Source organism: Abramis brama (assembly GCF_963993115.1).
Source record: "Abramis brama genome assembly, chromosome: 3".
Taxonomy (NCBI): Eukaryota; Metazoa; Chordata; class Actinopteri; order Cypriniformes; family Leuciscidae; genus Abramis; species Abramis brama.
Window position 1 is genome coordinate 20,893,092 of NC_139965.1, and position 17,970 is coordinate 20,911,061.

General features: G+C 39.1%; 1 protein-coding gene across 2 annotated transcripts in view; it reads right to left on the reverse strand.

Moving 5' to 3' along the window:
- Window positions 1-17,970, reverse strand: part of LOC311078807 (phosphatidylinositol-binding clathrin assembly protein) — a 54,492-nt gene that overhangs the window by 23,695 nt on the left and 12,827 nt on the right. For both annotated transcript variants that reach the window (XM_084107809.1, XM_084107808.1), the window contains exons 2-7: window positions 13,268-13,410; window positions 3,589-3,664; window positions 3,402-3,504; window positions 3,116-3,209; window positions 2,162-2,273; window positions 1,076-1,182 (exon numbers count right to left, since the gene is read on the reverse strand). In XM_084107809.1, coding sequence (XP_083963935.1) covers window positions 1,076-1,182; window positions 2,162-2,273; window positions 3,116-3,209; window positions 3,402-3,504; window positions 3,589-3,664; window positions 13,268-13,410 — 635 coding nt within the window. The remainder of the gene's footprint in view (window positions 1-1,075; window positions 1,183-2,161; window positions 2,274-3,115; window positions 3,210-3,401; window positions 3,505-3,588; window positions 3,665-13,267; window positions 13,411-17,970) is intronic.

Genomic DNA, 17,970 nt, shown 5'->3' on the forward strand with positions numbered 1-17,970 from the left:
GTAGTAAAGCTAATGCAAGGGCTAGAAATCAATTAATTATTTGCCAATACTTCCTCGTCATCATGGAGAGCGCAGTTCGCACCGCTTTCTCCTTTCTACAAGCGCTTGTTCTCCCGTGGCGTCTGTTGTTGCTATGCATCCATGAACATAGGCGCGCATGGAAAAACAAGCGCGCTGCTTCTATTATGAGCGCGCTTGCCGCGCGCCATTTGAAATAACGTATCTGCACGCGCAAAAACATCAGCACCACATCAGCAGCACCGCCGGTCGCCATGTCTCAGCGCTTTTATGAAGAGGACGCAAATGCACGCGCTTCGGGCATGCACGCGCATCAAGTACCGGGTTTGAGAAAACCTGGTACCGTGACGTTTAAAAAACGAAGTTTAAAAAACCGAAGTACCGGGTCTTTTGACAACACTATGTGATGGCAAGCTGAATTTTACTCTTCAGTGTCACATGATCCTTTAATTAGCTGATTTGGTGCTCAAGAAACATTTTTTATTATTGTCAATGTTGAAAACAGTTGTGGTGCTTAATATTTTAGTGGAAACCAATTTATATGTAGAATGTTGTTTTTTTTTACAATTTATAACTTTGGATATAAATATTTTGCAAATTGAAATCTTTTTTAACATTATAAATCTTTACATTTTTCGTTATATCAAATATATAACAATATCAAATCAAGGTGAATATCAAATGAGACGTCAAATGCAGTGACAAACAAATCACTTTTGGCAGAGAAGGCACATGTATGTGTTTATGGGCACAGGATTGTGCAAGGCAATGTAATGCAGTGCCGCAACACTAAATATGGTCTCTGTGCATGCAACTATCCAGAGAATATGAATGCCAGAGCATTGTGGGATAGAGATATCAGAGAGGGAGAGGGAGGGAGAGAGAATAGTGGGAGCAGAGGGGTCTAGACAGCCTGTCTAATCTCAGAGCTGTCATATCAAAATACCCTTGATTGTGTGTGTGTGTGTGTGTGTGTGTGTGTGTGTGTGTGTGTGTGTGTGTGTGTGTGTGTGTGTGTGTGTGTGTGTGTGTGTGTGTGTGTCTCTCTCATTGGTACCTCAGCCACTTTAAGGAACTCTGACAGCTTGGTCATCCTGTACAGAAACTTTTTATAGATGTCCAAAGCATCTTTACACTGGTTTTTCTTCATATCAAAGTATTTCTCTGAAATGGGAAGAGAGAGAGAGAGAGAACAGAGAGAACGATTAGCAGAGTGACTCAAATAGATAAAGACTGCAATTACCCATCAGAGGACTGTCAAAACACTCTGGGCTGACGGAGCCAGGGGCATATAAAAGCTGCTGTAATGGTTCGCTCAAGGACAGCTAGCACTCTAATGTCTTTTCAAATCATCAACCTAAACGCGTATGTTACGACATAAAACAAAATAATTAAAATCACAGAAAAATGACCGGCTTAACGGCTGAATAATAGAGCTTAAACAAAGAGCTTAAAAAAAATCTGAAAACTAAATCTGACCTCACTTCATTAAAGGGCCATGAAACCCTAAAACACCTTTTTACACATTCAGATATGTACAGGTTGCACATCAATGCAAACAACAACACTCATTATGTTTATTATTGAATATGTTAGCCTTAAAGTTATCTACTGTTCTCCAAAACAATGACAAAATTTGCATTTAGAAGATTTAAGCATTCGAAACTTACAGTCTCTCACTTCCGCCAATACGGATCAACGATTTTGATGACATTGCCCTGCACTTCAGCTTCTCATCAGATTTTTTGTCCAATCAAATGCTCTCTAGAATCTACAGCATCCCGCCCCAAATAGACGCCGAAGCTGTGGCTGAAATCAGTCACTTGTTCACACTATTACTATTTTATATAGAAGATAGAAAACAATTCATAGTGTAAATATGCTTTCCATTGGGGCGAATGTAGTCTAGTTTCGCATTAGTCATGCGAACCGCCGGAGCGTGCCCAGTCTGCTCCGGTCCACAGACACAATAGCTAAAAGTGGTTATTTTTTCTTTTTCTGAGCCATTTCGTTCTTCCGGTTTAAAAAGCAAAGTTGAACCAATGTCACGAAAAGTGAGGTTCAACATCAACTGTACGGTTGTACCGTACAGAGCATGAGAGAAGAACGCTCTCTAGAGTAAGAGGGAGTAGATTACTCTTACCCAACAGGTTGATGACGCCCTCATTATAGGCAGCAAACAGACGGATGGAGTCTTTGAAAAGCAGCATGAAGGCAGCGTTGATCACTCCGTTAGTCAGCTCATTAGGGTTAGCCTACAGACACACACCCACACATCCACACGAGAGAGTACATATCATACCAAATAGATTGGACTGAATCAACATCAATGTTGTTCTGTTAAAGTAGGGTTTTGCAACCTGGGGCTTAAGGGTTGCCAAGCCTACTTGAATTTATCACTTCAATCACAAGAGTAATCAAATAATCTGCAATGTAAACATTGACCCATCTTTCCAGAGTGAAAAATCGCTTTCATTAAAATAATAGAATAAGAAGCTTTTCACACTGTACATACTCATGCATTCTGTCTGCACAGATTTTAATTGTTTACATGCACTAATGTAAAAAATGTGAGGGTCAGTAAAAAAAATTAATACTTCAGCAAGGATGCATTAAACGGATCAAAAAAGACAGTAAAATGTGTCAAAAGATTTCTATTTTAAATAAATGCAAAAATAGGAGGAAAAAAGAACTATTTTCACAATTGATAATAATAATAAAATGTTTCTTGAGCACCAAATCAGCATATTAGAATGATTTCTGAAGGATCATGTGACACTGAAGACTGGAGTAATGGCGGCTGAAAATTCAGCGTTGTCTTCACGATAATAAATTAAACTTTACCATTTATTAAAATAGAAAGTATGTCAATTAAATTGTAATAATATTATTTCACAATATAACAGCTTTTACAGTATTTTTAACAAATAAATGCAGCCTTAATGAGCATAAAAGACTTTAAAAATGCCCAATATTTTGAATGGTACTGCATGCATTTTTTAAATAGTGGTTATGAAGCATATAACTAGTAAAACAAAGACAAGAGAAAAATCATTGTGAAGTTTTAAAGCATTTATGCATGTTCTCCATCACAAACCTGGAAATCCAGCAGCGCGTCCAGCTGGTTTTGAATGATAGGCAACGTTTTGATCAGCTTCTCTGTGTTCATGGTGCGCATGACTCCATCAATACTGCTCCATAAACAGATAAACAAACAATCAGTACTCGCCACTTACTCGCAATCTTAATTAGCACTTAAAAAAAATAAACTTTAAAAACAACTTAATTATCGGAGTAATGAGCTAGCATGATTAGATTGTGTCCTGCGGAGTCAATATGTTTGAACACAATCTTGACTCCAGGCAGAAGTGAGGTTTACCCACCCTCTTTTCATCTTGGTGAAGTCCACAGCCACCAGCCTATAGGAAAGAGCTTTCTCGTTGAGATATCTGCTGTACCGCCTGATGAATGTGGACATGTCATAACCTGAGGGACAGAACGAGGGGTTTATCATCAGTGTGTGTGTATGCATACAATGCTTTAGAGACAGTAAAGGTGTTTCTTACATACCTTGCAATGCACCTTTGTCAAGGAAATTGTTTAGATTGAAGAGCGTGTTTCTTGAGGCCAGATACTGAATGAAACGCTGCGGGTACAGAGAAGAGATGACACAAAAGTGTAAAGTTATATACTAGACTTAATTCTGCAGCTCTTAATCTGTCACTATGCGGGAGCGACTTCATCCCTGACATGCGGAAACTCCCCTCTGCTGAATTTGCCGTACACTGTGTGAAATCTAGACCTGTGTACAAGACCAGACTCCTCTGAGCTTTCTTTGAGCTGCCAAGTATGTCTGCTGCTGCTCCTCTCCTCCGTACAGCCCCATCCCACCAGCTCACACAGCTGTGGGCTGAAGAAGAGAGCAAAGAGAAGCACACAGCATTCTGAGTGCTGTTGTGAACAGACATGATGGGAGTTTTGGGAATGCAGGAGATTTACACTAAGATATGATGCATTCCGACCTCATTCATGCATGTAGTGGACATGACGGGCAAACAGACTCTAGACCTGTGTACAGGCCCGGGGTGGGTAATCGGGAGAATCGGGAGAATCCCCGATGGGCCGCTTCACTTTTGGGCCGGTCGAGGATTTTTTTTTTTTCACATTTCAATGTCACGTTAGTTACATTATAGGCTACACACGTTCCGCATTCTGACACCGCAGCGCGCAGCCTCTGCATGGGTTGTACCATGTGAGGGAGTTCTCCCCTACCCTCCCATAGAGTTGGTTGGGTCCATAGCCCGTCTATTCCAAAACGTGTTCTCAGGTAAGCTACCACGGCACCGCCGGCGCCTACCGATAGCTGGGCCAGCCCTACCGTAACGGTACGCGTCAGGGAGGATGGATGGGAGGAAGAGGCCAGGAGGTATGGAAGCTTGTTTCCGCCACAGAATAAAACATTTTAAAAGATAATTGCGACTTTTTATCTCACAATTTCGAGTTTACATCTCGCAATTCTGACTTTATTTCTCAGAATTGCGAGATATAAAGTCAGAATTGCGTGAAATAAAGTCGCAATTGCGTGTTATAAAGTCAGAATTGCGAGATATAGAGTCAGAATTTGCGTGATATAAAGTTGCAATTGGGTGTTATAAAGTCAAAATTGCGAGATATAAAGTCATAATTATGTGAAATAAGTCGTAATTGCTTCTTATAAAGTCAGAATTGCAAGATATAAAGTCAGAACTGCGTGAAATAAAGTTGCAATTGCTTATAAAGTCAGAACTGCAAGATATAGAGTCAGAATTGCGAAATATAAACTCAGAATTGTGTGAAATAAAGTCGCAATTGCTTCTTATAAAGTCTAAGTGAATTATTATTTAACCTTTATATTATTTGTTAACCCATGGTATTAATATAAACTACACAATAGTACGAGCTGAACTGTTGCTTCATTTATCCAATTTAGAAAAAGTGCTAATTTGGAATTCCACCATGGAAAAAGTGGGCCGGTCTTGGGCCTGAAACTCCCGGGCTGAAAAGTGGCCCCACTCCACTTTTTTTCAGCAGAAACCGAAAACCGATTAACGTTACAATTACTTTAAACGTTAAAACGCTACTTTAAATGTATAAAAAACACACTTTCAATGAATTTTAATTTAAGTTACCTGTATTTTTTTTGTTATTATTACTTAATCAAAACAACCCAGCTGCAGTTTGATTGATATTACTTGGAATGCACAATAAAAAAAAACATGATTTATGAAAATGAGCAAGACCGGAGTTATCTGTTTTTGCAAATTAACTCTTCTGTTGTAAATGTCCCAATTGGGAGAGGGTGTGCAATTTTCAGAGTTTTCAGGCAATGTGCAGAGTTTAATTAAATGTTCATGTTATATATTTTGGTTGCATTTGTGAGTTAATAATTGTAACTGGTTGTGTAAACTTGGCACATAATATCTAAATATCGATAAATCAATCGATATAGCCCTGAATCAAATCATATCATATTGCAGAATTTTTTGAGGTATCGGCAAATATCGTATTGCTGGCTGAGAGAATTGATATCGAATCGTGATGAACTGTCCGATTTACACCTCTACATTGTACCCTTACGCAGACCTCAAAACCATCTGGTATAAATATTGTTTAGTAGTAGTTGAAGTAGTTAGTGATGAATAAAGGAATAATCATGTTCTAAAATATTTTGTGGTCTGATCACGTTTATCATATTGTAATATAGCTAAAAACGCAAGAGATCTTTTACTAAAACAAAGGTTTAAAGTCATGATGTGACGGAAGGAGCAACAGATATTTTCTGCCGTATTGTGACGTACATCCGAGTGAAACAGATTACGAAAAAGATAAAAGTGTAGGGCGAGGACTTAGATGGAGGCATATCTGAAGTTGATTGTAAGAAAGAGTTTAAGCAGAGAATTCCAACACAAGTCATCAGAGAGAAACATGTAGTTTCACAGGAATATTAAGTTATAATATTTGAATGAATAATTACAAGATTAAAAAAAAAAAAATTAAACGTATGCCTGGATAATTATTCACAATAAGAGCAATAATATGCATTCAAAAAATGGATAGGGTGATTTTTAAAAAAGAAAAAAATCTAGAAAAGACTAGAATGCTTTACATAAGCAGATTTAATTTAAGCTCAACCGAACCTGCTTATCACGTGACAACAAACGTCTTGCAGAAGCTCAAACGTGCTGCGTAACACACAAGAAGGAACCTCATTGGTTCTTGTATATCAAGCGAACATGTTTGAGCTTCTGTTTACCATAACTGATGTGTGAGTTGATGAATTTTTATATGTGAATAAAAGCCTAAACTCAATCTGTTCATCATATAAAGCGATTCGATATCTTCAGAAAATGTGGACTAAACCGCTCAATTAATATGGATTAGTTTTACGATCTCTTAAAGAACTTTATGAAGCGTCAAAGTAGTAGTTGCGTAGCTGTCAATCGAGGAAAGGTCTTATTTGTGTTCCGAAGATGAACAAAAGACTTGAACTGTTGGGGAACGACATGAGCGTGAGTAATTACGGTAATGACAAAAAATTATTTCTGGGTGAACTATCCCTTTAATAACAGGTGCAAACAGCCTTCAACTGCCTGAAACACACTATAAGCTGGTACATCAACAAATAATTAGTAAGAAATTCTGAATAAAACTAATTGCGTTTCCTGGAACTGTATTCGTCAATGTGATTTATGGGACACTACAAAGTTATCAGCCACCAGAATGCAGTAGGTGTAACCTTGATCTTATTTTGTAAATCAGTGCACCAGAGAAAGAGTCAGCAGGAAATGTACTAGTTTTTACGTACTGGGATGGAGCCTTAGGCTTGTTTCACCTCAGGGGAGAACCAGCATGAGGACCCGGTGACAGGCCCAGCGGTCAGGCAAAATCTGCTTGGCGCAGAGGAATAAAATAGACCTGGCAGTGGCCATTTCTGCCCGTGGCAAAAGTATTCAAAGGTCTAGAGTCACTGAAATCACAGAAGGTTCCTAAAATGCATCTGAAGGAACGAGAGTTTAAAAAAAAACTGCATTCCTAGAGCTTTGCTTAAGTTGGAGGATCAAGAGTGGCGATCCACAGAACAGTGGGCTGATAGTCTTGCGTGTAAATAGAGGGAAAGAGGCCACCCACCCTTTGAAAAAAACAATCATCTCTGATCTCAAAGGAGCTCCTGGTGCCTAGGGTGGCCCTGGCCATGTGATGGCTTTGAGTGAGTTTCCTCAATCTCTTTTACAATTTGTGCAGCTCCATTTTACCATCATTCTAATATTAAAAAACAGAAAATGGGGGAAATGGTGATGAGCATGAGGGGGTAATGGGGGTACATGGAAAATATCAGCAAAAAAAGGTTAAAAAAAAAAAAAATTATGACTTCATCCACAGTCAGTTATTATTGACATCAGCCATAGCTTTAACAGCAGAAAATGAATAGAAATCTGCAATGAATAGGAATCCATTTAATTTTGCAAATAAAATGTCAAAAATCACACTTGCTATTTTTTTTTACACGGTATAAAAGAAAACATACAGTGTAGCTGTCTTAATATTTTTGGGAGTCCCTCGCAAGGTTATCAAATTTGGGGGGCATTAGCATCAAACATTTTGAAAATCCCTGATCTAGCAGTGTGTTCCCAATCATTCTCAAAGAAAATACTGGCGATACTTCTGCTTTGCACCCGACCCGTGCCTCAAATGCTGGTCTAAAATCTTTCGGAATCAGATGAGAAGCGGAGTGAGGCAGACCGCATTCAGACCATGAAGAAAATCCCCAGGAAAGCAGCTGTGCGGAGAATGAGCAAGCTCTCTCTCTGGCACCGTGGCTTAACCTTGGAGAGAAACCTCTCGGAAAATGCATGGCCGAGCCAGTGAGCACCAAAATGCTGAGAATTTTGCTCCATTCCGGAGCGTAGATCAATATGGATTACTAATTCAGTGGAGTCTGCAAATCCACGCTCGCTCACCTGCTACTCTGCATGAATGCCTCGATCTTACATTGTTTAGGTTATTCAAAATGGATGTCAGAAGTAAGGACGATAAATACAGATTGATAGGCCAGGAAGGGTCCCGCATTCTCTGCTCAGCAAATAATTAATGTGAGAACAAACCTCAAGTAGTGTCAGAGTGAAGCGTCATTTATTATTAAGGCAGGAGGCGCTTCGGCAGGGAGCTTTCTCTCCCATACAGAGGAGCTTCTATTAAAACAGCAGCTCAGGCTGAGGGAAGATATCAGCAATCTGGGAACAGGGATTGCTCATGTTTTAGCCGCTGATTTTGCACGTGCAGTCGGGAACTGATCCAGAAGCAACGCTCGAACTGCGTGTGAAAACTGTATGTGTGCGTGTTTGTGCGCGAGAGCACTAACCCTGCAGGGAACATGTGTAAATATGCTGCATGATGATGCCCTGATAAAGTGCCGGCTTGCTGGTCTTCGCTCTCTCGATCCATACATGTTCTGAGGTTTCTATGGATACGGCCTGAGCAATTACTACGGTTAGAAAAAAAAGAAAAGCTTAAAGAAAAATGGCGAGCACAAAAAGATAATGACAGGATGTGAAAGGAGGCGACTTGTTCGATAGCGATTATTTTCAAACACTAAACCCATTTTGTTTGTAAAGTTAAGAGCTTGAATTGCATCTGATTTAAAATGAATGCCTGAACTAGAAAACAAAGTGAAAATGGGTCACTAAATTGAAAAAAAGTACCAAACTTACACACCATGCAAAGGGTGAAGTAGTTTCACGCTCACAAAATCTCACCAGCATAAAAATTACCCTAAATCACACACCAGTGTGGGCAACAGTTTTTTATAGCAATGAAGAAAAGTGACAAAGCATCATGGATAACTCTGCCTCCATGTCATTGCCACTACGTCGACCACCACAGAAAACAAATGGTCAATGTTTCGATCCAACAAGGTGAGTTCACCAATTCCCACATGTAGTTTGTCCATACTCTCTACTTAAGCATTACTGATTACTGAGAAGCAGGTGTTTGTTTTCTGCCAAGATTTGCCATTCCTGCCTGCAGGGTAGAGAGGGAAAAAGACATCAGGGGAGTGAGAGAATGTTTCATAAAGGTAATAATTACCTTACCTAGCGCACATCACTCACAAACAGCATCCATTATGCAAACAGACCCACACAGGGACCTGAACTCAAGAGTCAGCACATGGCCAGAATGCTAAACAGCCCAATTCACAGCTATGTCAGAAAAGCCTTCGAAGTCATAGTGCATTTGCAGTCCATTCCTTTAGCATGTTACTTCAATAATGTGACGCATTTCCAAATTTGACTGGATAAACCAATAAATGTTTGTATGTATTTGTATGTACGAGTGTGTGCGTGTAATGTATGTATGTGTATATAAAAATCGTTTTTTAGCATGTTACTTGACAGATTTGGTCAGATCTCTCAAACAGACAGAATTAAAAGCCCAGAAAACAGAAGTAATTTCTTACACCCAATTACATGCACTGTTGAATTATGAAGGGAAGCAAGATCTTGCAACTTCCACGACTCCATAGATTATACATTGCATAGCATTAAATACAGCAGCAACAAATTAATCTAGAGACCGTTCTCTGCAGCTCTTCAGAAAAATGCACCAGATGTCAGACGCAGAATCCCAGAGCACGCGCTGAGCACCTGTGTTCACACTCGCAGAGCATATTCAAGCCTGACATTTACACGGACCTAATAAAATTAGATCTTTAAATGCTGAAACTCTGTGGTCTTGTGTTGACATTAATCTTCTGTGCTAACTATCAGCGAGATTTCAGAAAGGCTGCATTAATTACAGCAATAGCTTTAAACAATGCCTACAGCTATTTGGCTATTGATTAACATTATCCAGCAGCCCATGCGACATACGTGACATCAGCTGCGCAAGAAAGACGTTTCAGATGTGGAAGTTAATTAAATTTCGATGAAAGATAAGACAACAATTTTTTTCCTTCTCTGGATTAATATGCACTGCATAATGAGACCAGGAGTAAATAAAGTAAATAGAGTGAATTTTGATTTTCTGTAGACACAGCTGCAAGTCCAGTGATGAGACAACAGTGAATAGACTTTTTTTTTTTTTTGCTGAAGCAAAATTATTAATTGTAAGGGACAAATGTTTGACACAATGTTTATACCACATTCATTAATTCCATTCAATCTTCTGGTCAATATTTGTGTATTTCCAATTATTAACAAGTGTTTGTTTTGTCTATGGGAAAATTTGTCTATTCAACTCAAATAGTAGGGCCTTATGATTTCAGCAATGAGGAAAGCGTGGACAGAATTCAAGGAATCCAATCCATAAAAATGGAATTCACAGTATAATGTGGAATGTCATGAAATTTGGCAAATAAAAAGTGGGAATGCACACTTAAATCGCAATATTAACCAGTGTCTGTGAGTATTCAAACGCAAAAAGGATGCTATGTACTTCTGAAGTCTGCATGTTTTACATGTCTATCTGTGAATGAGTGGCGCGGTTTCGTAAAGCACACACATACTGAAACACGTGTGACGCTCGTGGTGTTTTCAGCATCTGCGGTCTCACTATAGGTAGACACTTCCCAGGGCTGAATCTCCAGAGTAAAAAAATAAATTAATAAAAAAAATTTTTTAAGTTAGTCAGGATTAGTCCATTAAAACGTGATTCAGAATATATATATATATATATATATATATATATATATATATATATATATATATATATATATAAAATAAATAAAAAAGGATTTGGGGGGGGGGGGGGGGGGGCATTTTATCATTTCAGTTAACTAGACATGGATTTTGATCACTAAAATTAAATTTAACCACAAGAATCCAGTTAAATTTAAATGGAAAAAAGGTAACCAGACAAATCAAAACTGAAAAAGAATAAAATAAAACTTTTACAGGGCCCAAAAAAAGTATTGACAGAGAAGTTAATGATGAAACCAAAAGGACAATACTCTCTTTATTAAACCAACCTTTATTTGAGCCTCCAGCTTCTAATAGAACCACTGTACTTCCCTCACACACAACCTCTCTCAATCTTAAGTATTAGCTCACTCGCACACGGTCTTCCTTCGGTACCCGAAACGAACCATTCTAGATGGACAGCATCTTGCTTAACATACAAGGTTAAGCAATTTGTCTACTGTGTGACCCCGCATGAACCAGTTGATTAAAATTCCACCCGCTTCTCTTGCTGTCCTTTGCAATTTCTCTCTTTCTCCTCTTTCTGCAAGTCCCTAAAGTTATCCTACCTAGATGTTTTTTTCAAACCCCCCCTTCTTCTCCTATCTCTACCCTAGACAACATACAATCCCAGTGACGTCGTCACTATAGCAAATTGTACGTTCAGTATCTGGGCCATCGTTGAGTGACATCGCCCTTTTTCTGTCCTATTCGCACAAACGCATGGGCAAACGCCCTTATCAACAATACCTTATCTGTGGCCTTTCCTGTGCCCTCTCACAGGACTACTGCTGACAAGACAAATGTCCTCCAAATGTCTCTGCTCCTCGACAGACAGTGATAACCAAACGTGTGTTTTTGAAACCATAATGGGGTAAAGGATTAAGACCAGTCCTGACCTGGGCCAGACGTTCAGCTCCGATAACAAAATCCACCCTTGGCTGATTAGTGCCCCGTCATGCCATAGAACAGGGTGTGCTGAAGGACAGTCCTCCATGCTCACTATCTCGAGCACAAGACGTATAGTGAAGGACTTTTTATTTTATAGTCCAAGGGAATGAACAAGGACACATGTGAGAGTCACTAGCACTGCCATTGTTTTTGTGTGTGCGTGTGCCATTGTTTCCTGCAGAATCTATAGTGCCAGAAAAAGTAATTATATCCATCCCGAGTTGTGAGCTTGCAGTCTAAATTGAATGTGATGAGATAAAAAGGACAGTTCACTGCGCAATAATGCCAGGACAATACAACAGATGTGTTTTCTTCACTGGCTCCCCTTAAAAAAAAACAAAAAAAACAGTGCGACTAGTGTAGTACTGTACATTTCACAAAGTAATGACTCAACTCTTTTAATGAATCGTGCAAACTTCTGACTCACTGAATCCCACAAGTTATCTAACTGACAAACCGCCTCTTTCAGGACATGCTAAAAAAGTAACGGTCAAAATGAGTCAAAAACGTGTTCTTTTAATTCTAAAAATGCCAACAATTTGCATTTCGAAGTAGTGTAGTGTAGTGGTAGTAAGAAATTGTCATTATTTACTCACCCTCATGTTGTTCCAAACCAGTATGCCTTTCTTTCTTTTGTGGAAAATAAAAGAAGATATTTTAAGAAATGTTTTGCTGTTTTTTGTTGTTTTTTTTCAGTACAATGGAAGTCCATGGTCAACTTCCATTAACATATCTTATTTTGTGTTCCACAAAAGAGAGAAATTCATACACATTTGGAAAGACGTGTGGGAGGGAAAATGATGAAAGAATTTTCATTTTTAGGCTAACTATACCTTTAAGGTCTGTAATAATTACAATTAGCTTTAGATAAAAAGAGAATAAGTATATTAGAGTATATGGTATATTTAGATATTGTAGCTAGGTAAACGTGTGTGCATTTCTAGAAGAGCTTATGTAGTAACAATGCATTAAGCAGACCATGTGCACATCTAGGTCACGTCCTACTGTATATATCATTAATGTGTGTGTGTGTGTGTGTGTGTGTGTGTGTGTGTGTGTGTGTGTGTGTGTGTCATGTTCTCACCTACCTGCTGTTTATCATTAGTGGACTACATGTTTGTACTTGTATATAAGTATCTATTTCTATCTAACTCTTGTTGCTGCGCATAAACTGTACACACTTTTCGGGTCCTGCTACAGGACTGCAGATGTGGCCAGAGCAATAAACTGCAATGTCCGTAATGTAAGACGCCTAAGACCGTGCTACAGGGAGACAGGAAGGACAGCGAATCATCCTTGCAGTGCCAAACCACGTGTAACCAAATGTCCCTCCATTATTCCTTTTCTGTTCATCAGATGTCTCGTTTAGTCTTTCCAAGATGTTGCCTGTCACCATGTCTCACACACTCAGTCACAAACAGAACATTGTGACTGCTGAGCTGTGATTTGTCATGTAGGGTCAATTTGACTGAGCTATGCTGGATCTTCAATGGTAACTGCACAGAAGGTTGTCTGATGTGAACCACAAAAAATAAATAAATAAATAAATAAATAAAAAAGTATGAAGTTCAAGAGCAGAATCTCACCTCATTTCCATACATCATTAGGTGGTGTGTGGTGATGAGCGCTTTGAAGACCACAACCCAGCTGCTGTTGGTTGTTCTCTCAAACAGTGTGTCAGCCAGCTGGGGAACGTTCACATTCATCTCATTGGTGCAGTGGATCAAGTCTGAAAACAAACATGACGTACACGTTAGAGCAACACACATCACTGATTCACATCTCGAATGGTTCTAAGACCTTGCACAAGATGTTCCAATAAACACAGAACATAGCAGGATCCTCACATTGCGTGAAACATATGAATGTATCTGCAGCGGGTGCTAATGGAAGCAGATCTCAGCGGACTCTCATAATATCTCTCAGTATTCTACACAGAGGGTTAGACGGGCTTCTAACCAGTCGTTCTGTTATGCAACTCACAGACAAGCAGAGAAGATCCATAAAGAGAGTCGCATCTTTAAATATGCAGGAGCACCCCAGTTTTGCTTTGCGTACTCGCATACGAAAGCAGCATCTTTTGAACGCCATCAGATGCTCGAAAACTCGTTTCTGTTCTGTCCTGTTTGCATAATGAAGACATTCCTCCTTCAACCCAGTGTTCTTTTTAGTTCTTCAAAGGCAAAACTCTTTTCTCCCTTCCCTTGAGAGAAACATTCTTTTCACACACAGAGCAGGTAATGAGGGAGACGACTCCTCCGTATCTGTCGGATTTTGGCCCTGTGGGCCTGTCTGTTGTTCTAATAGGGAGTTCTAGTAGTAAGTAGTGCAGCTCCCAATTGGAGTCTGATGATGAATCACAAGGATCTGGTATAAGAGACGGCACACTAGTATGTGCTATACATCTACAAAACACACTTACAGGATGCCAGCAAGGCACAAATGTTCTATAAATTGAGGATGTAATGCACTACAGTGTGGAAGCTAGAGTGCGTGTTGATAAGCCTCAGCCATGTTTTGTATACACAGTGGATCATTATAATGAATGCCATAATTGTTATAATTCTGTAAAGAAATGCAATTTAATGTTTACTTTAGTTGGCATCAACAGCAGTTATTTGTCGAGATGATTATTATGTCCGTTAAATAAATAGAAATTAAATAAATAGCAGCACTAAGTTCATGGGTTTGATTCCCAGGGAATGCATGTAAAATGCATACCTTGGTAAATTGGTGTATGTACTAATATAGCAATACATACGAATTTGAGATTGTTTGATTTTGCTCATTTGGTAATATTGTATTTAAAGAAAGGCAATAAACAGATTACTGTGCAGACAATAAAAATATATATAAAGGATAAATGTGTTAAATAATGTTTTAGTCTTTCCTTCCTGTTACAATAGCCCAAAAGCCTTTTGAAGTGGAAAGAGATAGTTCACCCAAAAATGAAAATTTTGTCATCATTTACTCCCCCTCATGTTGTTCCAACCCTATGTTGAACACAATAGATGAAATTTTTCAGAAATGTTGGTAATCAAACATTTCCATAGAAGGAAAAAAAATACTAGTCAATGGTCAATGGCTATGGTCAACTGTCTGGCTACCAACATTCTTCAAACTATCTTCCTTTGTGTTCAACAGAAGAAAGAAACATGAGGGTGAGTAAATGATGACAGAATTTTCATTTTTGGGTGAACTATCCCTTTAATAGTCACATTAGGCAGGATCGTGAAATTAAGACCTCTTAAAATGATAACTAAGACTGTAAATTTATTTTTAATAATATAAGATATAAGATTTAGACATGACTTTCAATGGCCTTAAAATTGTTCAAACTGAGTTTAAGACATTTTAAGACTTTTTGAGGAGCTGCAGGGACCCTGTAACAGTATCTGCCAAATGCATACATGTATTAACAGCACAGTTTGAGGTGTGCGACTTTCTTTTCTTTTGTGGAACAGATAGATAAGATATTTTGAAGAACGTATGGAACAGTTGAAATAACTGTCGAAAAAACTTTGGACCCCATACTGACTTTTACTGAATAATAAAAATAAAATAAAAACACTGAGGCATTTTTCAAAATATCATCTTTTGTGTTTCTCAAAAGACAGGTTTGGAATAAAAGGAGGGCAAGTACATGACAGAATTTTTATTCTTGGGTGAATTATGCCTTTAACTGAGAGAGATTTTCTTTCATACATTCAAAATGACTAATAAATGTAATAGTGAATAATTGAATTGAGAGTTTTGAATAGGAATCAAATCTGGAGATCTGGGTAATTCTAGGTGGGTGTTTACTGGCCCAAATGCAAATGATATTTTGATCTCTAAAGCGCTCAGGGTCCCTCTTTAGTCATGTCTGTGGTATCACCCACCAGTGAGAAAAACCTGATCACTTAGAAAAGTAATAGCACACAGAGGCACGCTTTGAGGTATCATTCATACCCATAGCACAAACGAGTTACGTGCCAACGTTTAGTACTTAGGCTGAGCAACAGTAATTGTATTGCAAGCAGCATTAATAAATCTGTGCGATCCTGAAGATTCAAGTCAACTCCACTGAGCTATTCAGCATCTCTTCCCAAGAGGAATGCATATTCACGTACTATGACTACTATTAAAAACACACTGCAGCCTGTTGGGGGATGAGTTACGAGATTGCTGCCTATTCAACAGTGTTTTTACCCATTTCTCTCTCTCGCTCTCTTTCCAGTACTGAACTGCACCATGGCTTTTGCTTCAGAGCTCGGTCTCCTTCTGTCTTGCTTGTTTTCTATGATGGTCAGAAGGAGAGCCTACGAGCTGATTGGCTCCTTTGGCAGGGAGGGGGAGGGAAAAAGAATGAGAGTGAAAAACTCTGTGCTGATTTAATCAGATAAAACAGGGCACATTTGGTGGCATTGATCAAAAATGTCATTGTCTTAAATGGAGAAAGACTAAGAGAGGCACAAATAACAGTTAATGCGAGCAAGAAACTCCCCACTCTGACCGTCTGAAGCACTGGGAATGTATGTGGTTGTATGGCTGATTACACCCTGGATCAGAGCTTTCAGACATTGCATATCAGGGCTGTTTTCTTGCAATATTGTAATAATACTTTAAATCCATGTATCAAATGTATATTTACTAAACCAAAAAAGCAGGTTGCCTACATAAGCACAAGCTATTAAACAGGCATTTCCCAGTCCAGTTAGAGATAGTTTTTTTGGTCAGGTTACCATCCACATATTTTTGTCTCGGTTCCCTTCAGAGATACATTCACATAATTATTTAATTCTTATAATTTCCCTCAGCATTCGACTGTAAAGGTTGTAGAGGTTGTTAAACGTTTTACTGCCTTGTGCCATGTTTTCACACAAAACAAAACTAATGTTCCCCCTGCGTGAGACTGTTGCTGGTTTTGCTTAATGCGGGACAGTAAATCTCGTAATGAAACAGTAATACAAACCATCAGGGATTTTTATCATGGTTTATCGTCAAACCGGTAACAATTTCATCCCTACTTCAATTCCGATCAAATTAAATTGTGCAAAGCAATGTATTGAATGACATATTGATACGTGTATCGCATCATGAGGTAGTTAGCGATAACACATGATACTAGTCTCCAATTATCTCCTTTACAATGCTTTTGAGTGTCACACTAAGTTCACAAAAATAGATTCCCAGAGTGACAGAGAACAGGCAGCGTTTCACACCGCAGCCTTTAAATAGAGTTTCTGACAGTGTTTCACTAAAACATACAATCACACTTCCATGTTATTTCTAACAAACACACACACACACCTGCATGGTTCCATGCTGAGATGTGTGCACCAGAGCATGAAATGATGTGCAGTGGCGAGAATCGAATCCGAGAAAGGCGGTGAAAGGAAGCTGTGGCCCAATGATGTCACTGCAATGCAGCAAATGAAGAGTCTTTGAGCGATGAGGTCACACACTTTCAGTCTGCCTGTGTCAAAGTCTTATTGTTAGCCTGAAAGACAACGAAACTCTTTGGAAACGTTCCTACCGGGCTGAGCCTGCCACCAGTCAGAGTTGACAGAGGCTCAAAAAATCCTTGAGTTTCAAACGCACGCGTCGCTGCCATAATTGGCCGGTGGAGACTGGTTTGGAATTAAAACCAGCTCTATGCAAGAGTGAAAAATGAACAAAATTACAAATTAAAGCACTTTTGATTCAAAGCATGATTATTCTCGGCTTACAAATTAATCTGGATTGAGCCTTGATGAGGCACAGGAAGTTTGGCAGGAAGCCTCTCGTGTGTGTGTGTGTGTGTGTGTGTATGTACACAAGGAAGTAAATTGACCAGGTGGCCTAACAGTCTGTCCAGCTGTCAGCCAGAAGACCGTGGCTGGTGCTCACCTCTGAACCGCCACAGCTGCCATGCAAATTACTTGATCCAAGTGTACTAATCACTGACTCCAGGTCAGTTCTCCATGGCCCTCTGCTTCTGGAATAATGCACTAGAGGTGGAGTGGGAATTGACATTTCAAAGTATTGCAATATGTTATTGCACAATATTCTCAGACAAAACCAGATCCCCAAACCAGTCTCATTCACTAAGCATGCATGCGCACTAATTTGCGCATGAAATCTGCGTACAAACATTTTCACAAACAAATCATGATTCACTGTAATCAGCAATCAGAGAGCACCTACTTTAGCAACGAAAGCTGTGAAGTAAAGGTTCTGCGGAAAGCCCTTATATGGAGATGGTTTGGGCGTGACTAACCTTGTGCACGTGGCGCTCATTTAGAATATTCCAAATTCACAAACATTA